General features: G+C 66.8%; 1 protein-coding gene across 6 annotated transcripts in view; it reads right to left on the bottom strand.

The window, feature by feature from the left end:
• Positions 1-22,149, bottom strand: part of PIEZO1 (piezo type mechanosensitive ion channel component 1) — a 48,893-nt gene extending 26,744 nt beyond the window's left edge. For 3 of the 6 annotated variants that reach the window (XM_045076434.1, XM_045076435.1, XM_045076432.1), the window contains exon 1: positions 21,704-22,069. In XM_045076434.1, the coding sequence (XP_044932369.1) occupies positions 21,704-21,767 (64 nt within the window). In that variant the 5' untranslated portion in view covers positions 21,768-22,069. Of the gene's footprint in view, positions 1-21,703 lie in introns of all 6 variants that reach the window. The other 3 variants (XM_045076436.1, XM_045076437.1, XM_045076433.1) reach the window with 2 other exon arrangements.
• Positions 22,150-22,421: the final 272 nt, after the last annotated feature.

Below are 22,421 nucleotides of genomic sequence, written 5' to 3' on the forward strand. Positions count from 1 at the left end.
GGCTGCCACCGGCTCACCAGAAGGAAGGTTCGCAGCAACTGCGGATTTTCCTTCTAAAACAAATCCAGCTGATCCGGCCCCAGAGCGGGAGGGAAAAGCATTTACGGCAAAGGCTTCTAAAGTCCCATCCAGGGCTGCACTCTCCAGGCCCAGGTTCGGCCTCTCCCCACGCCACAGTGCCAGCCCTGGCCCATCCCCAGGGAGGGTGGCACCCGCCCGAGCAGCCAGGCGGCGTCTGTCCTCCCCACGGCCCCGCTGCCAGCCACGCATCTGTGTGTCCATTAGTCCTTCGTCCGCCCAACTAACCTGCCCCTGAGGACGGACCTGGCAGGCCGCGGGACACTCTGGGAACACCCGCGGGGGAGAGGGGCTACGCATGGCTGGGGGAGGGCCCCCGGCACACAGGGGCGGGGTGGGGGGCGGAGGGGGGGGCCCAGGAGGGCAACTGCTGTGCGGGCAGCGGGGAGGCTCCCGGAGGCACCGCACAGCCCGCAGCGGGGCCAGGACCCCTGCCTTCCCTTTCCCTGGGCCTGGGCCTGGCCCGGGAGCGGCCCAAGGCTGGGCCGGGGTCGGGCTTCAGACGTCGCGCTCTGGGGACCGGTGGCCGAGCCGGCTGTGCCATATTGAGAAACGCTTCGTCACTGAACCACGCGCTTGAACGTGGGGAAGACGGGGGCGCCTGGGCGGTCGGTCAGGGAAGGGTCTGCCTTCGGCTCAGGTCATGATCCTGGGGTCCTGGGCTGGAGCCCGCACTGGCCTCCCTGCTCCGGGGGGAGCCTGCTTCCCCTCTGCCCCACCCCAGCTCGCGCTCTCACTCTCAAAAAAATAAAATTTTTTAAAAAATGGTTAAGATGATCAATTTTATGCTTTGTATCTTTTTTTTTTTTTCATTTTATGTGCTCTCTACACACGACATGGGGCCTGAACTTACAACCCCGAGATCCAGACTCACGTGCCTGCTGCCGGGCTGGCTCAGGGGCAGGAACGGGGGACTCTCCACCCTGAGGTCGTGAGCTCAGCCCCACGTGGGGTGTAGGGATTACTCCAGAATGAATAAATACAATTTAACAATAAAAAAGAGTTGTGTGTCCTACCGACTGAGCCAGCCAGGCGCCCCATGTTCTGTGTGTTTTACCAAAATAAACAAACAACCAGCAAGGGCGTCAGAAACTCAAATCCGGGGGCAGGGGGAGCCCATCTGCTGCTGCTGGTGGAGCCCAAGGCATGTGGCCCTAGTCTTCTCCCCACACCCGGGCTAAGCAGGAGAGCGTCTCGGAGAAGCTCATCTGCCCAAAGCAGGAGGTCAGAGACGAAGCGCCAGGGACAGCAAGGTCAGAGGTCAGAGGTCAGAGGGCCGGGGCGCGGCCGGCGGGGCAGGGACGCCAGGTGACCCCCACCCTGCAGCCCGGAGCCTCTCACTCCTTCCTTCACTCGCGCACCCAGCACGCATGCAGATGGGGACACAGCAAGAAAGGGGGGGTCTGTGCGTGCCCCAGGGGTTGGGTCTCCAGCTCCCCGAGGCACCCCGGGATGTCTGGGGGGCGGCCCGCCCGGCCCGCCCAGAGAAGGCCCGTGAGCCGTCCCTGACTGCTCTTCTGGCATCGGCCCAGCCAGGGAGCTGGTACCCGGCAGGCGGGTGGCGCCCAGACAGCCCTCCTGGATGCCGGGCCGGGGTGGAGGCGTGAGCGGGGAACCGTGGCCCGCTGGCTCCCAGCGCTGGCAGGGCAGCGGTGTGGCCGGTGGAAGGGAAGGGGCTCGGGTCCTATTCCCAGCCGACAGCCCTCCCCCTGCTAGCAGGGGCTGGGGACAGGCCGGGGAGCAGGGGCAGCCTGCTCGGCTGTCCTCCTGTCCAGATGCGGACGGGGAATGTCTCAGAGGCGAAGGACTCCCGTGGAGGTCCAGGCAGGACTTAGGTCCAGGCTCCTGGCTCTGCAGCCAGCGTCCAGGGCTCCGGGCACGCGCCAAGCAGCCATGGAGGCTGTGGTGAAGTGCCTGTCCCTGCAGAGAAGGCCCAGGCATTAGAGCGCTGCCTGGAGGCGGTGGCCTTTCCTCTGGCCTTGAAGACCAGCTAAGACGAGGGGAGATGGGCGGAGGCGCTGGTCACCCCAGGCTAGAGCGGAGAAGACAGGCGTGGAGCTGCAGGGGAGGGAACAGCTGCCCAGGCAGCTCCCACCTCCCCACCAGAGCGGCCAGTGACCTCATGGGGGAAATATGCCTTTTCCTATGCCAGGAACAATAGGTTGGGGGTGGGGAGAGAGAGCCCTGCTGGGCAGGAAAGGGCTCCCTCCTGCCAGGACCCCTCACCCAGAGCACATGCTTAACCCTTTAAATACCCTCGTGGAGCCTGCCGGAGCCCGGAAGTCCTATCCAGCAAGAGCCCCACAGGACCCTTCTCCTGTAGGTGGAGGAACTGGGGTCTGGACAGGGGAGACACAGACCCCTGGTCTCAGCCACCGCCAGGTCAGGAAGGGGAGGCGGAGGGCCAGCAAGCCTGCGGGACCCCACGCGGCCCAGCAAGGACATTCCCTGCAGAGGGCTAGACCCCAAGGTCTCCAGGGAGACCGCACACACCCCACTCCGCACACGGTTCCTGGAACGTGTCCCCCGAGGCTGGCCTGTGGGTCAGGTGGGCCCAGACCTTCCCCACCCCAGCCCTCCTGTGGGAACCTGAGTTCCGAGCCTCAGCTCCCCTATCTGTAGAGCAGGCTGACACAGCACGCGCAGCAGGAGGGACTGTGGGGGTGGCAGGGAGACACTACCCAGGCTGGCAGGGTCCTCGGGGACGCAGGCGGGTGTCTCCAGGCCCATGCGAAGGGAGGCTCCAGGAAGCAAGGGGCCGGGGAAGCGCACTGCCCGCAGGACACACAGGCCAGCACCGCCCCCCGGGGAGCAGCCGCAGAGTGAATGGGTCTGGGCAAAAGCCACTATGGGCTCGGGGACCCCAGGGGCTCACGGGGGCCCCAGCTGACATGGGGCAGTGGCCCTGATATCACGCCATGTCCCCTAACAGTGTGGAAGCTGAAAGAACAGCGTCCCTGGGAGAGGCCAGGAGGCCTGGACGGCGGAGGGCACACAGGGGTCAGCACTGTCTCGGGGCCCCTAAGAGGGGCGCGTGGCTGCCTTGACGCGCAAATGAGGAAACTGAGTCCGGGACCGGGACTCCCACCCCCGCCCGTCAGGAACAGTGCGGTTCCAGGGGGCCTAGACAGGACAGCCTGCAGGAGACACGCGGGGCGGGGACAGCCGGGTCTGCGGGGGCACCCATCGGTGGCCAGGGTGAGGGCGCCAGGCTGGGACAGAGCTGTCCCCTACCCTGCAGCCCCTCCCAGCCGTGGCAGGGCCCAGAGGGAGGGCGGGCACTTCTTCCCGCTGGGGTGGGGCCCTGAGCACCCGGCCTGGACCCCTGGGTCCCAGGGATGCGGGCTGAGGCCGAGGGCTGGGTGGCCTGCGGACCAGCAAACTGGTCTCACCCTCCTCTGGGCTTCCGCGAAACCAGAGAGCCCAAGGACTGGATCTGGTCAGCTGGTTCCGTCCCCGCTCTGCCTCATTCCTCAGCTGGGGACGGGTACCCCAACAGTGCACGGACCATGGCCATGGGAACAGCGCCTGGCGCAGGGCAGGAGAGGGCGACCGTGGCCCAGCCCTGGGGCACCCAGAACCCACACCCACACAGGAAGATTCCTTACGTGTCAAACAGAAACAGAAGCAGGATTCGTACCCCGAAGTGTATGAGAGGTTCCGGAAGTTTCGCTCCCCAGTCGCTGCCAGCATCCGCCCGTGCAGAAGGACCTCTGTGTCTGGCCGTAAGGCCCCCTCTCCCATCAGAAGAATGTTCTCATGTGTCCCCACGTGGCCACGACTGAACTGACCCCAAAGACGGACGACTGAGAAGGGCTCACACATGCGGGCCAGGCTCCTTCACACGGGGCCTGCAGGCCGGTGCGGGGGGTCACCCATGTCCCCGGGGCACCAGGACACTGGCAGGAAGAGACTTGGCCTCTCCTGACCTGGGTGGGCACCTTTCAGGCCTGCCTTCTGCTGCCAGCCAGGTAGAGCCCCGAGGAGACCAGGTGGCCCAGGGACAGGAGGTCAGAGTCCCAGGTGACAGCTGCTGGAGTGGGGGTGCGGTTTCCTGGTCCAAGTCTTGCGGCCTCCCCCGCCCACTGGGTGTCCGGGGAGTGTGCTTGCTCTGCCTCGCTTGGCTTGGAGAAGAAACCCATGAACACCCCTGCTTCTGGCAGTGGGTAGGGGGGCGGCGTGGGGGGAGAAATGTGGCAGAGGAGCTGTCTGTTACCCTCCACCATAGCTGTCCCGGCAGCAGAGCCTCCTGACCCCACAGCACGTGGTGGCCACACTTCCCCAAGCCCAGATATAGACACGGACCCCAGACCCTGACCCAGAGGTTGCCACAGGTTTGGATCTTCCCCACCTTCCTGGAAGATGAGGACCAGCAGGTCGGCCCAGGGCACGGGAGTGAGCAGCCCAAGCCCAGCATCCCCCACCTTCTGGGGACAAGGTCAGTAGTCACAGGTGGCGCGGACAGGAAGGCAGGACATGGCAGAGCCCCCGCGGGCGGGTGGGCACCCTGGGGGCAGGAGCAGAAGGCAGAGGGCGGGACAGGGATCTGGGGGCCGCAGCGGCCACACTGGCAGCCCAAGCAAGGCCCACAGGCCCTCAGGGAACACCAAGCACCTTCCCACCCCCAGTCCCATGGGCCACCCACCCCTGCTCTGTGCCCCGTGAAGCACCTTCCAGCACACGCCCCCGGGACTGTGTCCCCCCCACCCCGGCCGCACCTGCCCAGAGAGCCAACCCAGGTCCCCTCTCCATCCCCCGAGCAAGTCCAGCATTGGCCACACACCGGCCTTGGGGCTTCCTGCCCACAGCACGCCCCGCAGGCCTGGGGGCCGGGGGGCCCACGGCACGACCTCGGGTGAAGAGCTCCAGCTCCGCGGGAGGAACAGCGCCGAAGCCCTTCCCAGTTCACAAAGCTCTTCCGAGGGCCCTCTCCTCTCCCGGGAAGGCAGTGGACCGGAGTCAGCAGAGGATAGGGCTGGAGAACCTGCATGGCCCTGTAGGGGGGCCCGGGACACAGCAGGGACCCGGCAGCAACGCCAAGGACACTGTGTTACCTACTGGGAGCCCAGCCAAGAGCCCCAGGCCCCGCGCTGCTGGCCAAGGGTTTAATTAGCAGGCGGCCCGGACGTTTGGTTTTACGGCTCACGGAATTGCCAGGGCCGGCGCAGTCAGCCAGGCCCTCCCCTACCGCCAGCTCCCTGAAGCTGCACCGAGGCCCAAGGGGGGGCTGGTGGCCACAAGGGGGACGAGGAGCCCGTGGGCACCAGCCACAGACCTGCCCTTTGGTCCTCACCTGTCCAGGAGCCCCTGACCGCTTATGTCCGGGAGCCTTCCCAGCCACACCCGGTCCCAGATGGCTTCTGAGAAGGGAGGAGGCGGGGCATAGGGACGGCTCTGCCCTGTTGTCAGCGTGGCTGACCCCGGGGGGGTCCAGGGATCTGGGGACCCAATGGATGGCATGCCCCCCCCCCCAACGCGCAGGTTGGGTGCCTGGAAGCAGGCCAGGGGGCAAGGAGCACGGGCAGCTTGGCCTCGGGGACTGTTTGCAGACCTACTGACCCCAACGTGTCATAAGTGGGGTCACCCGCGGATCCCGCCGCAGGCCCGTCCTCGCTGGCCGGGCAGAGGCATTAGGAGGGCTCAGCATCTCTGTGCTCTCCCCTGGGAGGCTGCCTGGACGCCCCAGCACGCGCTCAGACGACCCCAGGCACAAGCACGAAACCCGCCCTGCCAGCAACAGCTCCCTTCACGGCAGACCCAGGACCTGCCCGGCTTCCGGGGAAGCAACAGGGCCCGGGGCCGTCGTGTGGGCTTCGCGGGGCCGTCCCCGGGAAGGGTCCGCACCCAGCCACCCTGCTGGGCAGGCCACCGCCAGAGTGCTCTGCGCAGAGGGCCAGGCCCGGCTCTGGTCTCGGGTGGGGCCCACATTCCGTGGGGGGCTCTGACCTCCGTGGGGGGCTCTGAACTGGGGAAGCCGCAGGCAAACAAGCGGAGGGCGGGGTGTCCAGGAAGGAAGCTTCCCGACCTGGCCCCACATGGTGTCCCACCCACGTCTGCCAGGACATGGTTTGGCAATACTCCTCACTCTGGGCCACCTAGAGCTCGGGGCCGGCCGAGAAAGGGACCACAGTGGGCGGGGGCTCACACCATGCTGTCCCCAAGGCCAGCAACCCGCAAAGGAAGCCCCCTACCAGACTGGGGGACAGGGCACAGGGAGCTAGCGCTGTCCAGGGCCCTCACCAGGTCACGGCTCTCCCGAGTCCTTCCTAGGGACGGGCCGGCCTCCTTTACAACAAGGAATGGGGCTCCCCACAGAGCGGGACCCCCAGACGGTGACGGGCCGACCAGGCCAGCCAGGGGCCTGTGCACCCGTGTGGAGACCTGCCCCTCATGACTGTGCCCGCCTGGTCCTCCCTGGACGACAACGCCCGGCCCACCAGTCCGGTCACAGGACAGTCAGCTCCAGACAGGGACGTCCCGACACACTGAGCCCTGGGCAGCGTGAGGACGTGCACAGAGCCGGGAGTGGGAGCAGCTCAGGCCGGTGCCAGGTGCCGGCCGGAGCCGCAGGTGAGGACGCCAGCGCGCCCAGCGACACCCTCCCTCCTCGTGGGAGAGAGCACTCGGAGGTGTGGGAGGGGCCGGGCCGGCTGGGTGGGGAGCACGGCTCCCCTGGGACAGCAGCTGCAGGCCTGCCCTTGCCGGCGACCGAGGATCTAGGACACGGGCATGGCAGCGGGTCAGCTCCGGAGCTGGGAGGGGGCTCTTCAGAGCATCACGGGCTTCAGGAGAAGAGGGGTGCCTGTGGCCAGTCGGTTAGAGGAGCGACGCTTGATTTCAGCTCAGGCCATGACCTCAGGGTCCTGGGATCAAGTCCCGCCTCGGCTCTGCGCTCAGCGCGGCATCGGCCGCAGATTCTCTCCTCTGCCCCTTCCCCACTCACGCGCTCTCGAAAACCAGAATACAGACTAAACGATCCACAGAATGGAAGCACGTGTCCCACATGCCCCCTCGTCACCCAGGCTTGGGGGTCTCTGAGCGTGCGGTGAGGCCCCAGGTCCCGAACAAGCCCTCGGGCTGACAGGAGAGTCCAGAGCCCTGGAGAGCCAAGCTGATCAGAGCGGACAGACGGACGGATGGAGGGAAGTCATGAGTAAACACAGACGTTGCAGCCACCCCACCCCCACCCCGAATTCCAGGCTAATTGACAGGAATGTGTCACAAGGCCACAGCACATGGGGCCTCTCTGCCTGAGCAGGGCACCCCATCCCCACAGGTGCAGGCCCCCCGGCCCCTCGCGCAGGGATAGACCCCACCGTCCAGCACTGGGCGGCTGCCGCCCCTCGTCCTCAACAGTGGCCCCACGGGCAGCCGCTGGGACCCTGGGGTGAGCACCAGCAGCCGGGGCAGGGGTCAGACGAGGGTCCACACACAGCCCAGCCCGTGGCGTGCAAGGCTCAGGCTGCGGCCTGGGCGGGGATGAGGTCGCGCCCCCTCCGGGTGCACGGTCTCCTGGGGGCAGCTGCAGAGCACACAGACTCGGGACGAGAAGGAACCGGCCAGTGCAAACAAGCCCACGGGAGCCAGCAAGACAGCCTCCCGGAAGCCCTCCCCTTGGGGGCAGATGGACTCTGAGCCCAGAGATCCCGCAGAGGATGGTCCAGTTGCAAAGGCCCTGGGGTGGAAATGCTCTCGGGAGACCGAAGAAGGTGGCCTGCCACCCAGGCTGAGTCTCAGCCACAGGAGCCTGGGCCCTCCCCGGGCCGGCTGGCTGCAGTGTTTCCCGTCACGTTCTTCGCTGCACCAAAACTGACCATAACTCGCGGTGTCCAGCCGTGGCCTTTAAAGAGGATTCCCAGGCCAGGCTACCGGCATCACCCGGGAATTTCTCCAGCTTTCTGGGGACAGGAATGCGCCCGATGGACTCAGAACCCACGCTCCAGAAGATTCCCTCGAGACTGAAGGGCGCAGCGCACACTCCTTCCCACTCAGAAGCAAGACCATGACCATTCGTCTCGACCGACTCGCCACACCTGCCTCTGGTTTTTTATAAAGATTTACTTATTGTAGGGGCGCCTGGGCGGCTCAATGGGTTAAGCCTCTGCCTTCGGCTCAGGTCATGATCTCAGGGTCCTGGGATCGAGCCCCGCATCGGGCTCTCTGCTCAGCGGGGAGCCTGCTTCTCCCTCTCTCTCTGCCTGCCTCTCTGCCTACTTGTGATCTGTCTGTCCAATAAATAAATAAAGTCTTAAAAAAAAAAAAAAGGTTTATTTACTGTAGAGACAGCGTGCCAGTGCGGATAAGGGGAGGGGCAGAGGGAGAGAAGCAGACTCTGAGCATGGCAAGGAGCCCCACGCAGGGCTCGATGCCACGACCCCAAGATCATGACCTAAGCTGAAACCAAACACTGCTCGTCTAACCGACCGAGCTCCCCGGTGCCCCCACGCCACTCTCTGACGCATGCATCCACCTTGACAGTATCACCAGGGATGCCCCCTTCAAGGGCGACAGCCTTCTGTTCCTGGCACGGCAGGGTCCCCTTATCCTCTGGCGCAGCTGCCTTCCTGCGAGCACCTTCTCCCCGGGCCCCAGGACAGAGACAGCGTCCCGTGGGGGTCACCGGGGCGGCCCGGCCGTGGGGCAGCTTCTGGGTCACTCCACACCTTCCCGCGGTACCCCCTCAGGGCCAGGGCTATCCTTCCAAACGTGGGGGTCCACCCCAGGCTCACCAGGGGCCACATCTCCCCAGCTCTGGGCCTGGGACTCAGGGTTGGGGTGCTGACTCAGAGCCTCTCCCTGTGACTCAGCCGGCCCACAGCACCCCAAGTCCCAGCCTGTCCAGTCCGGCTTGGGCCCGGTTGGCCCTACTCTCTAGGGGCCCTTCCCAGCAGGACAGAGGAATGCCACCTGGCCACCTCCTGCTGCCGGGCGGGGGCGGGGTCACTGGCCAGGTATGCTCCCCGGGGGCTGAGGGAGCCTGGCTGCCCAGCAGGAGCCCGACTCAGGTCCTGGCCCCACCTTCCCCATGCCGGGCCTTGGTCTTCCTCTTAGTGAAACGAGACAACAACAGGCAAAACCCCACGACCACCTTTCTCCCCATCAGACGACCCCCCCCACCAAGCATGGAGCCTGTCCCCAGAGCGCAGGCCACGGAGGAGGGCACGAGCCCCTTGTGAGGCCAGTGTGAGGACCAGAAACGGGTCACGCGGTGGGGGACCTGAGACGTCCTCTCCAGTCTGCGTCACAAGGCAGGAGGTCAGGGGACGGGGCAGAAAGCCCAGGGGTGTGTGGAGAGCCGCGGCCTGCGCCGGCTCAGGACAGGCGTGTGTAACGGGCGCTGGGGCTGGGTGTGGCAGCTTCTGCTGACCTGGGGAAGCTGGTCGCGCTGAAGCGGACCGTGAGCCAAGAGACGACCGTCCCGGAGCCACCCGGATGCAAGCCCCCAGGGCCGAGGGGAGGCCCCTGGGCGAGAAGGAGTTCTCTGGGGCGGCCTGTGGAAAGTGGGCTCAGGACTGCGACACCCCCACCCCCACCCCGGCCAGCGGGGCCCCGCCGCGCTGTCTCCTGCGCGTGCGACCACGGCTCCCCAGGGAGGGCATCCTACCCGACCCCGGGGTCACGTTCCACAGGGCGGCAGCCCGCCAGGCTCCGCTGCCCAGTCCCAGACGGCTGCGGGATCGAGGGATGGGCCCGCGTACTCTCTGGAAACACAGCCCCTCAAGAAGTGACCCAGGGAAGAGTCAGCACTGGCCTCTCCCGACACCCGGCCGCTGCAGCAGGGACCCAGCCCACCCTGCCCTAAGCATCCAGGCTCTGTCCCCGCGTGTGACCCGTCCCCACCGGCCTACCCAACATCCCCGACCCCTCGTCTGCGAGGAGCTTTGGACACAGGGCAGCGCAGAGAGCGTGGAGCACGGGCGTTCGTGCCCCGGGCCGGCGTGTGCTCTGCTGCGGGGGTTCATGCGGCGCAGGTGACGGTTGGCTGCCCTCTGTCCCTCTCCCTCCTCCAGGAGAAACACTCGTGGGTTTCAGGACAGCCCCAGAAAGAGCCCCTGCTGAGCTCCGGGACTCGGGGCCGCGGCTGTCGTCTGGGAAAGGAACAAGGAGCCTCCAAGCAGGGGGGCGGCGGGGTCCTGCGAGCCCATGGTGGCCAAGCCCGAGTTCCTGAGGGACCAGAAACCAGAGGCCCCGGCCGCACGCCCTCCTGCTGCCTGAGGCGGGAAGCACGGCCTGCGGTGGGGACGGGAAACCACGGGCTTCGCTGGAAACCCCCCGCCCCCCCCACATCTCAGATCCCCGAGGCGCCACGCACTGGGGCCGAGCCGCGCTAACACATCCCTGGTGGAGGGGGGGCCCTGATGGGAAGTCACAGGCTACGGCCACTCAGCCAGTGAGCGACAGTGTCAGGCTGGACCGTCACCACCCAGCCCCCCGACGCCCATCTGCAGGGCGGCTCGGGCCTCCGTCCCCACAGCAAGCGCCGCCGTCTGCCCCCTGCCCAGCCCCTCACGGCCTCCTTAGTCCATCGGACCCACCAGACCAAGGTCTGCAGAGCGGGACCCGCAGCCTGAAGGTCGGTGTGGTCTCAGGACAGGGCCCAGAGCTACCCCCCATCGCAGCCCAGCCAAGCCAGGGCACAGGGGCAGCACCGGCTCCGGGGCTTGGAGGAAGCGCCCCAGAGCCCTGGGCGAGAGCAGAACGGAGGTCCCCACGCCCTGGGGGCGATGGCAGGCGGGGACAGGGCTGGCCTGGCCCGAGCTATACGTTCAGTTCCTGGAAAAAGAGGGACACGCTGCCGGCTCGCCCACTGCATCCTGTTTTTATGGAAACTAATCTAATTCCTAACCACGCAGCCAGTGGCAGACGCCCAAGGGGGTCCTGAGAGGCCGCGGAGAAGGGGCGCCCGGGAGGCAGGAGGGCTCACTCGGCCTGGCGGCTGGGGGCAGCTGCGGCCCAGCTCCACTTCCGAGGGTCAGAGCCTCGGTCCCAGGGGAGGCCCTGGGGATGACGGACCCTTCCCGGCAGGGAGGAGCTGGCCGGCTCGTGTCCACCCCAGCCTCAGCTGGACCCTGAGCCAGGAGCGTCCGGTAGCAACCCACTGAGGCTGAGCCATCACCCTCAACGGGCTGGTCAGAAAGTGCCAGGGATGCCACGGCCTTCAAGGACATATCCCTGACCTGGTGGCCTGGGAACGGGGGCCAGCCCCACCTACCCCGGAGGCCGCCGAGGGGTACAACACCCGTCCAGTCTGCTTTGTGAATGCGAAGCGTGCCGGCTGATGCCCCTTGGGGCCTGTCTGAGCCCCAGAGCGACAGCAGGACTGGGAGACTCGGCCACCCGTCCAGTGCCGGCAAGTTCTGGGCCAGAACCAGGCCTTACTGCCCACCCTGCTCCCCACCAGGGCTCCAAGCCCTACCTGCTCCTAAAGGGGGCGGGGCAGGAGCGAGGAGGACCCGGCGGCCTCAGGCCGGCCCTGCCCAGGCTGCCACAGCCCAAGAGTCCGGGCTAACACACAGACACACAGAAGGGCCGTGGGGCTCAGGTTCATCTCCTCCAGCAGCCGCTGCTGACAGCGAGAAACCGCTGAGGTCTCGGGAGAGTGGGTTGGGGGCCGGGCCGGCCTGCAGGAACCTCCCCTCCATGCCTCCCCATCTAGGGGGGCCCGAGGACAGGAACATCCCCACCCATAAGCAGACACGGTGTCTGCGGGGGGCGGTCCCTCCCCCCGACTCTGCCGACCACACCGCACAAGTCCATCCTCACAGCCTGGGTCTGGCGGAACCCTGCGAGAGCCTGACAGGCACCTGCCACGGGCACCGCCCGCCGCCCATCACCGCCAAACCAGCCCCTGGTCCCTGGTACCCCGAGGCCAGCCCCACAGCGCGCTCCCCGCCTGGCCCCGGAGCCGACTTCCAGGGACCGTCCTTTCCAGCCGTGGGACTTGGAACGTGTTGGTCCTCTTCAAGCTGATTCTTCGGTTGCTACCTCAGAGGACGAGCACGGTGGGCACGCGGCAGGTGGAGGGGGCCGCCAGCCTCACGGGGCGCTGCTGTCTCGCTCCTCCCATCACCCGCTCTGAACCCCATCCTGAGAGCAGGGAGGTGTCTCACAAGGCCAAGCCCTCTGTCCTAGAGCTTCCCGGCCAAGGCTGGCGATGGTCCCCAGTGTATGAGGCCAGGCATCCTCCTTCTGGGAGGGCACCCGAAAACTCCCCAGCTGTCGGGGGCACCCACCACCCCAAGTGAGGGCTCTATGCGTGGAGAGAGACATGCCCGCCCCGGCCACTCCCTTCCTCCCCGGGCCACACGCACCCCGGGCTGGGGAGGACCATCCTGCCAGCAGCCCGCACCGTCAGCCACGACACGGCCTCACTGCTGTCCCAAGGGAGCGCCCAGCAGCGTGACTCAGCCAACCCGGCAGGTTCCACTGTCCCCGCCCAGGGGGGACCTGAAGCCGGGCGTCTTCACCCCACCAGCCGCCACCTGGGCTCTGGAACGTCACCAAGCTGCCCCAGATTCCTGCCCGGTGAGAGCACGGACGTGCTTGGAGGGCCCTGGTGAAGAGCGTCCTAATTAGAGCCGGGCCCTGTGGGACGCGGGTGCAGCCCCCACCCCCCCGCCAGCGCGGGACCGCCAGCAGGGGTGAGTCACGGGTCCTCGGTGCACAAGCAGCTTGAGGCGGTGAGGGCTTTCAGGAGGCGGCACCCTCCTAGCCTCCCAGGTCAAGTTCACCAGGCTCCCCTGGCCCACGCACAGGGCGGGTCACCCAGAGGGCCACAAGGCCAAGTAGGGCAGGTGCTCAGCTCGCAGCTGGGGCACAGGGAGGCCCCCGGACGGAGGGGCAGCTGCTGGTGCTGAGCGCCTGCCCCAGGGCCCGTCTGTACCCATCGGGCAGGTGCGCCGCACTTCCCGAGAAGAGGCATTCACGGCCCAGAGAGGCTGCGTCCCTCGTCCCAGGGTACCCAGCAGCAGAGCCAGATTCAGAGCCGGGTCCAAGAGGACCCACGTGGAAGAGCTTCCACTGGCTTCACAGGTGGCGTCACAAACCATGGGTCTGAGAATACGCGTGGCAGACACGCGTGAACCTGAGTCCCTGCGTGGCTACTCCCGGGAACCCCTCAGTGACAGCGTCCAGGACAGGGCAGAAGTCAGCTGAGGTCCCAAGGCCTCCCCCCGGGGCCCCACTCTCCACCTGCACATACGGGGCCACAGGGCGGGGCAGGACACGGAGCCACAGAAGTGCCACGAGCCAGGACAGACCCGCTGCTGTCCCGGGGCCATCCTGGAGGGAGGCTTCACTCCCCACAAGACCACTGGCGTGACCAAACCACCACTGCCAAGACTCTGGAGTCTGGCACCTTGAGGCTCCAGGGCTGACAGCCATGCCTGTGGTCAAAACTGGGAAGAGGGGGCAGGAGTCCCGGACCCTAGCACGGGGTGGCCAGCGAGGTTGCTGGGGCCGTGTCCCCTCTGGCATGTGACTCAGCTTCCCCTCCACACAGGGGGCCTGGGAGTACAGTGGAGGACGGGGAACCTCTGGCACGAGCTCTGCACACTCAGTGCACACTCAGTTCTCAGTTCGGGGCGGGTGATGGGGAGAGGAGCCTCCCTCCCAGGACAGGAGCAGCTGCTGGTGGGGGGAGCAGAGTGCAGGCTCCCTCCCCCAGGGGCCACTCCACCACCCCAAAGTCAGGCTCACTCTGGAAGGACCGAGGGCGGCCCCTGCCCCCGGGGTGTCTCCCCCTGCAATCTCAGAGGGCAGGACAGCCGGGTGGGTGCCGGGTCTTCGGGGGAGGAGGGCCTGGCCCCTCCCTGTTTCCTCAGGCACAGGACACAGGGACACGGGACCCACGGCTCTCCACCACCCCCAGTGTCCAGGATCCCGCGTGGGACCGCCAGCCCAGACAAGGAGCCCACCCGTGGCTTCCATGCTGGCGAGAACCGTTCTTAGCAGGGCACACTCGCCCGTGGCCAGGATGAGGACAGTGACCTTGCCAAGGTCAGAGCGACCAGCTTGCTGCCCACTCCGGAAGGTCCCCACGGGGCCCCCAGGCCACAGTCCCTGGATCACCACACCCCCCTGCACTGGCCCCCCACTGGCCCCCGCTCCTGACCCTCAGAGATGACCGCCCGCCCCGCCCACCGCCCCCTGAGCTGGCAAGGTGTGCCCGCCGATAAGGTCTGGGACACGGTTTCAGGGAGGACAGGAAGTGTCACCACACAGGGCTCCAGAGCCAGTGGGTAGGTGTGACCCCCACCACGGGGGCATCTGAGGGCGCCCTCAAACGGCGCCCATCTGACCGGTCTCCAGCGGCTCTGCTCACACACCTCTGCCCGCAGGCCTGTGCCAGTTCAGGAGGCGCAAGAGGAGGCCGGAGCCCGGGCAGCCTTGGGCAAGGACTCCCCTGCCAACAGGTGCTGGGAGCGCGAGGAGCTCGTAGGGACGGGGCGGGGGCGGGAGGACCGAAGGGCGTGAGCAGCGTCCGCGGCCCGGGTCGCCCTGTCCTGGACTCAGAACCCTGACTCCGGAGACGCTCTCCCTGGGGAGAGTCGGGAGGCAGAACCACAGGCCGTGCACAAGGCAGCATCTGTGGGACGAGGAGGCTGGCCGGGTCACAGCAGTGCCCCTTTCCAGCCACCAAAGGACACGCCCTGCATCCACCGGGCAGCCCTGGGGAGGCCGCGCTACCCTGAGGCCCAGCCATGCGGGCCGCTCCGGGGACTGGACGCCACGGACGCCCGCTGTCAGCAGCCGCCCGTCAAAGGGTTAGAACCCACACAGCCGCGGCAGGACAACCCTGCAGCGCATCCAGCGGACGAAAAGCCTAGAGTCTAGACCCCGAAAGCACGCCCGCACGTCAGAGATAAGATGCACACCCCAGTGTCTTTAAGCAGGCGACTTTTCAAGGCACATCCCAAGAGCAGACCCTGAAGGGGGCAAGGGTCACCTGGTGTCAGGGTGACACAGACTGAAGCCACGGGACACACGTCACAGCCACGGATGGGCAACCACGGGAGCGGGAGCGTGCACGCCCAAACCCAGGAACACGAGCAGAGGTTGTCGCGGGGCGGGGGGTGGGGGGCCCGTGAGTCAGAGACTCGGAGCAGGCGCCTGTGCCTGAGGGACCCGCCAGCCGGAGAGGCGGCTGGAGCAAGGTCTGGGGCGCAGGTACAGTTCACTAGGGGCCGGGCAGCTGCTGCCCCGGGGCATTTGCTCTCGTGGAACGGTGGCAGACTAAAATCATGAGGGCGCAGGGGCGAGCTGCTCCTCTGTGGGACAGCGTGAGTGCACCCCGCGGCCTGGGGACACAGACCCGTCCCGCACAGAGCCTGGCCCCCTGGAGTGCCCTCAAGGATCCGGGTCCCAGGCCACCGCACACACAGAGGGAAAAGCAGAGACCAGGTAAGCAGGGCACTGCAATGGCCCATTTCATTTCCCTTTAAAAGCTCCCTTTAGGGGCGCCTGGGTGGCTCCGGCTGTGGTTGGTGGGGATCTCAGGGTCCCGGACGGGGCTCCGGCCCGGCGGGGAGTCTGCTTGATGCCCTCCCTCTGTCCCTCCCCCACCGGAGCCTTGCACTCCTGCCGCACGCACGCGCTCTCAAATAAATAAATAAATCCTAAAAAAAAAAAAGGCTCCCTCTCATGTGGTTACAGTGATGCGTTTAGACAGCGTGCCAGCCATGAGGAGAAATCAGATCCTTGAGCGAGAGGGACAGGGGCTGGTGGAAATGTCTGCACAGGGGAAGGAGAGGCTGCCTGGGTCCAGCAGGCGAGGGATCCAGATCCGGGCCGCTGAGGCGCCTCCTGGGGGCCACCTGCCCGGGGACCCCCCATCTGGCCTCTGGTGGCTCCCACAGGCCTGAAGAGTGTGCCCCATTTTCCAAGCTGGGGAGGGATGAGTGAGCTCCCACTGGGGCCCCGCGGGGTCGGGCTGGCCGGGCAGGGAGCACTGCAGGATGAGCCCCGCACCGAGCCAAGGGGCGGTGCCCCCCACCGGGAGGCCCCAGTCCCCCAGCGCAGCCAGCTGGCTCTAGGGCTGGTTCAGCCGCCCTTCGCTGGCAGAGGAAACCACAGGGGTGGCTGAGCCTGAGCCCAAGGAAGGACAAGTGATCCTGACTATATATACTCATGGAGAAAAACAGCGCGCACGCCGAGCCCAGTAAACAGCTAGTCCGTTAGGGGGAACCTAAAAATACTCCCTATAATTATGTCATTAAAACACACCAGAAAAATTGACCCACCCCACTCAGCAAAGTCCCCGCGAGACGGCTGCAGGGAGGCAGGAGGCCACGCACGTCGGCCGGAGGGTGCCCTGGCGTCACCCAGGGGCTGGTGTGGCCGGGACCGTGGCCCCAGCACGCCGGGCAGCTCTCGCATCCCGGAGTGGGTGGCTTCCCCCCAGGGCCGAGGGCTGCCGCCTGGTCACAGCCTCACGGGCTCCCGGACAGAAAGGGAAGCTCCTTGGCTTCCATCCCCAAGAGGGGCTCCCCAGGACAGCGTGGGTGTGGTTCCCCAGAGTGGGGAGGCACCCATACGCCCCATTAACAGGGGCCACAGGAACCGAGGGCCTCCTTTGCAGGGAGGGACAGAGGGGACACGGAGCCACAGGGTGCAGACCCCCAGGGCACATCTGTTTATGCCTGGACGGGAGCGGGAGCACAGCACACATGGCCTGCCGAGGGAGGCTTCCTTCCTTGCACCCGGGGAGACAGGCTGGGGCCAGGGAGGGAGCTGTGCCTTATCTGATGGAGATGTCACTGTTCCGTGGAAAGTCAGTAGGATTTGTGTAATTAAAAGCAAACAGAAAATCAAAACGGGAAGCCTCCACCCTGACTGCCCCCACCCCTACCTCCTACCGGCCACCATCAAGGGATGAGAGCCTAGAAAGGACGCAGGCCCCCACCCCCGCAGCACCCCCATCTGCCAGGCCTCTGCTGGCTGCTCAGTTCCTTCCAGACAGGGGACCACCTCCAGGGCCTGGCTGCCAACTCCCTCCTCCCCAGGTCCTGGGCACCCCCAGGCCTGCCCAGCCCCTGCTCAGCCCAGGGCTTGGACTCTGTTTCCTATAGTGCAGCTTCCAGCTCCGGCTCCCTGCCCTCTGTGCTTAACCCAACAAGCCACTGGGAGAACCTCCAGATGACCCCTGACAGCCAAGGAAAGCGCAGCCTTGTTAGAAACGGAGACTGAGCCCTGCCCCCCCCACCCCCACCATTAGCCCCCACACAGAACTTGGGCTCCTGGCTCCTGCCCAGAGCTCAGTCCCACGAGACCTGCATGAGGGAACGCTTGAATGAATTTGGGAAACGCTCCAGAACCGGTGCAGGTGGGCACCGCACGGTGGCTGGGGGCCAGCCTGCCCTGGACACAGCACCCCCCGCTTCCTGGGAACCGCCCATGGCTGGTGGGGCAGCCCCAGGGTGGGTGGCCCATCCACGCAGCTCCCCAGACCCCCGAGTGGGCTGCTGACCACCAGCACTCAGGCGTGGGGTGCGGCACTCAGGTGTGGGAAAGCGCTCTGGGGCTCCTGGCCCATGAGGACTGTGTGTGGGAGACCTGCCACCTGCCCCCAGAGCCCGAGACACGGCAGAGATCAGAGACTCTCTGGGAGCCGCCTTCCAGCGTTTATTATCTACTTTATAGGCGAGGAAGCTGGAGCCCAGAGAGTGGTGAGGGCCTGGCAGGTTCCCCCGGGACACAGACCCATCCTGCAGAGTCAGCTCTGCCTCCCAGAGACCACCCCCACCCCCGCCCCGCCCCCGAGGGACCACCGCACCAGCAGGTGTGGCCCTCACCTGCTCCGGGACAGAAGACCAGCTTCCTCTTGTCCTACCGGCAAGATTTCAGGTGTCAGTGAGCCCCCCCCCCCCGCCCCCATCAAGAAAACAACAACTCAGGGAAGTTCAAAAGTCAGGAGCTCAGGTGCGGAGCAGGTGGTCCTGCCAGGCCCCCCCAAGCCCCCCCCCCAGCCTCGCCCACAGGGCCGCCCCGGGGGGCCAGGGCCCGGAGCCCTCACTCCCACAGCTGTGCTGCCGCAGTAATCAGTAAGCAGTAATCAGTAATCGCTTCTGGAAGCCTGAGGTGTCTGCCGAGAGGAAGTCCAGACTGGCTTTGCAAACCAGAAGGAAAAAGAGCTCCGTTAAAAACAAAGAAGCCAGTGGGGCCGCCCCGGTGGCTCAGTCAACTGAACGCTTCTGGGTGCTTCTGAGTTTCGGATCTTGGGATCCTGGGATCCAGCCGCCCCCCTCCCCACCAACCAGGGCTCTGCGCTCGCGGGGGGCTCTGCTTGTCCCTCGGCCCCTCATGCTCGCTCTCTTCCAAAAAACATAGAACGTTAAAAAATAAAGAATCTACATAAACAACGTTTACGTATTTCTAAATAGGTAACCCAGGAAAGACCGGCATTTTGTTGAATTCTAAGGCAAAGGCAGGTCTCTGAGAACCAGAGTGGCCGGGGCAGGCTTCCTGCGGCAGGGCAGACGCTCCCCCTGAGCCCCCAGATGGCAGTGGTGAAGGGGCTTCCGTGCCCTCTGGGGGGCCGGCCCGCCTCAGGACCCCACCCCAGAAGGCGGCCCCCAGCAGCAGCTCTGGGGCCCAGCAAGGTAGAGTCAAGCAGGCCCGCCCTTCCTTCTTTCCGCCTTTGAGCACCAGCAGCAAATTTAGTGCTGGGTCAGAACAGGAGCCGCCCAGGAAGCAGCCCTCCGGGCCAGGATCTGAGCCGGGGACTCCTCCCACCCCCAGAGAAGACACTTCCTCTGCAGGACCCTACCGGGCCAGTGTGGAGCTCTCCACATCCCCCTGCCCGTGGGGTGACCACGGGTGACCCCGCCCCGTCCTCAACACGCACACAGGTGCACGCACACACCTGAACGTCCCGTTCACCTGCCCGCTCAGACCGGCTGACTCACTGCCCTGTCCCCACCGCCGACCCCAGCTCCACGGCCACCCAGCTCTGGGCACCTGCAGGGCCAGGCTGTGGAACAGGACGAGCTCCATGGTGACCCCCCGCGACCCCATCCTCTCCCGGCCTCGCTGCCTGATCACAAGGGTATGCAGACAGTCATGATGAAAAGAAGGAAGTGTCCCCATTCTGAGCGTTTCTCAGTGACAGCGTGGCACAGATGACGCCCCAGGGTGCGACAGAGAAAAGACATACTGCCCCACCGCAGGGTTTCCCGGAGTCGGTGGCAGTTACCACGCTCTATCACCTGCCTTTCAGACCACAGTGGCAGTTTCTGGTCGCCCCCATTAGGTCAGGAGCAGGAGGCGTGGCCCAGTCTAAAGCAGTCACAAAACGTCCCGCCATCTCCCTAGAAGCTCCCAGCTCAGGGTCCTCTGCCCCCAGGGCTGCGCGGACAACAGGGGAGCCCCGAGAGGCTGAGAGGCTGCCATCCCTGCCGGGGAGCTGGAGGGTCTCCGGCACGGGTCAGAGGCAGGCCGGCTGTCCGGGGAGTGGCGTGGGGTGAGCGGGGGGCACTCCGGGATGACTCACGCCCTCACCACGGCCGTGGCGGGAGCTGGCCCTCATGACTAACAGCCCGACGCCTTCTCCAGCATCCACACACTCGCTTTCAAAACACCGCGGAACCACCCGTTCCAGCCAAAGCCCATCATGGGATGAGGAGGGGCACGCACAGCAGCAGAGTCGATGGCTCCCTGCCCATCAGAGGGACAGCAGGACAGTCCCCAGGGAGCTGCCGACACCCAGGACGGGAGAGCCGGCCTCTGTTGGTACCGCACCGACCCCCCCCCAGCTTAAGAAAAAGCCCTGAAGCCAAACGCCACACCCGGACACAGAACCACGCGGGACACGGCCTGGGTCAGCATCTGTATCTGCGGGAGACTCGGAGGGCAATTCGGCGCTCACAGAGGAACGGAGGACAGGATACAGTGCACTAGTCGCCTGCAGTGGAAAAGCTCCCCAGCTGCCTTGGGTAGGGCCCACAAGCAGGCAGAGAAGAAGACGGCACCCCCGGCACCCACATGGGCTCCAGCTGGGGGCCCGAGAGCCCAGGAGCCCCGACTAATGATCAGGCCAACACACCCGGGCCCGGGGCCCCTCCGCCCCACCGCCTGTCCTGGTACGGCCCGCAGGCCAGTCGTGGCTTTTACGTGCTTGCGCGGCTGGAAACAGTATCAGGAGAGTTCCTGATGTGAAAATATTTACTCTGCTCCCTGACAGGAAGAGCTTACCATCCTGCAGCAGGGGTCTCCGCCACCTCCACACGGCCTGCCCCGGCCTCCCGGGTTCCTGCAGGGCAAGGCCAGGCTAAGGCGGCCACGGGTGCACTGCAGGGCAGAGGGGAAGCTGCCCTTTGAGAAGCTTACTGTCCCGTTCCCCACCCCCCCCCCCCAGCAAGATGCAGTCTGCTTGTCCATCTATCTGGCTGCCTAGAGGCGGGAGGAGCAAAGCCAGCCAGCACGGTGAACGGGCCAGGTGACCGTGCGCTCTCCCCTGAGCTGACCCCGGGCCGCCCTGTCCACACACCGCTGACTCAAACTCTCCTCTCCGGCCTCAATGCTTGCCATTGATTCCTGTCCCGAAAAGTCCCCCGTTTTACCGTCTTTCCCTGCTACAAATGAAAACACAGTCTGTTTGGGAGCCCAAGTGCAGGCCGCTCCCGCCCCCTGGCCCCCAGGGAGGCCAGCTCCCACCTAGCCCAGAGGTTGGCAGAGGCCCACCTGGAGGGAGTTCAGAGCCCTGGAAGGGCTTCCAGAAAAGAAACACCCCCCACACCCACGCTCTGATGGACTTCCACGCACAGAGGGACGTCCCCAAGGCAAACCCGGCCCTGTTCCCCCAGCGCCTTGACTCAGACTGCTTTCCAGCTCCAGCCGGCAGACACGGCCCCACGTGGAGGGGCTGAGGGCGGGGGACCAGGGGAAGGGTGGAAGGCCTTCTCGGGCATTCTGCCCTGGGCACTGACGAGGCAGGAGGGCCGCGGGGGGTGGGGCTTAAGAGCCCGGACAACCCTGCGGCCCACCGCAAGCGGGAACTGTGATGCCAGGGTTGGGGGTCCTGGGCTCTAATGCCCGGAGCCTTCTGGGGGCTGCTCCTCCCCCAGCGCCTGGCAGGCCCTGTGGACTGAGCCAGGGCAAGGGAAGGCTAGGGAGGAGCCTGCAGTACCCTTCCCGCAGCACAGGCCGGCCCCAGGCCGCGGGGGTGGGGCCGGGCCGGGGCTCGGAGGGACAGACGGACGTTAGTTCTGCTCCCGAGCCTCCAGATTAAACAGCTCCAGGCAGGAAGCCCGCCTTCTCCCAGATTGGTCAGGAAGTCATGATGCAAGTTTGCGCTTTTCTTTTTTTTTTAACACGAAAGAGGGAAAGAGATTCGTGCCCCCCACCTCGGCGTTCCAGCCCCCCCACCGGAGCACACCGGCCCCTCCGGGGCCCCGACTCCCCCGCGTCCCTGCCGAGGCTCCGGCCGCTCTCCGCGCGCTCGCCGGCCCGCACCCGAGGGCGCCCGGTGCCACCTCACCCCCGCCCCGCCGCCGCCCTCCCGGCCTCTCCGGCGCGCTCATGCTTCTGGAATGCGGGCGCCGCGGGCCGCGCGTCCCGACCCGGGAAGTCGGGAGCCGGGAGGCAGCCGTCGTCCAGCCCGGAGCCCCCCGCGCCCGCGCCCACTCACCGGCCAGGAGCGCGAAGGGCAGCAGCAGCCAGTAGAGTGCGGCGCCGAGCACGTGCCGCTCCATGCCCGGGGGGCCCGCGGGGCCGGCCGGGGGTCGCTCTGCCGCCGCGGCGTTAGGGGGACATGGCGCGCAGGGCGGGTCGTCGCACGTGCCGCGCCCCGCGGCCAGGACCCCAGGCTGGGCGGCGGCGACCCGAGCGCCTCCGCGGCCGCCGCCGCCGCCTTCTCCTCCGCCTCGGCCCGGGGCCCGCCGAGCCCTCTCTGGTGCCAGCCCTGCCCCGCGGCGGAGCGCAGCGCGCGGCTCTCGGGGCTCGCGGAGGCCGAGCAGGGCCGGACGGCGGCTGGGCGCTGCGCTCCCGCCCCTCGGCCCGCGGGCCTTTATAGGCTCGGCCCCCGCCCGCCCGCCCTCCGCGGCGTGCCCGCCTCCGCGCTCCTCCGACGGCCCGCGCGCCCGCTGCGCTCGGCGCCTCCGCGCGCCCCGCCGGCCCTCCACGCCCCGGAGCCCCGCGCGCACACGCCCCGGGAAGGGCTTGGTCCCGCCGCTGGAGGTGCGCGCAGGAGGGGCTGCCCAGCTCCGGGGCTTCCCGGGCGGCACCCCACGCCCCACTGCGCCCCGCGTGGCCGGAGCGACTTTCGCTTTGCTGCCGCACACGTGAGCGCGCAGCGCCCCCTGGGGACCGTGGCGGGGGGTCGGGGCTGCAGAACCGGGGCCCCCACC

This window comes from Mustela putorius, unplaced genomic scaffold (genome assembly GCF_011764305.1).
Source record: "Mustela putorius furo isolate JIRA1106 unplaced genomic scaffold, ASM1176430v1.1 tig00000174_pilon_pilon_pilon, whole genome shotgun sequence".
NCBI lineage: Eukaryota > Metazoa > Chordata > Mammalia > Carnivora > Mustelidae > Mustela > Mustela putorius.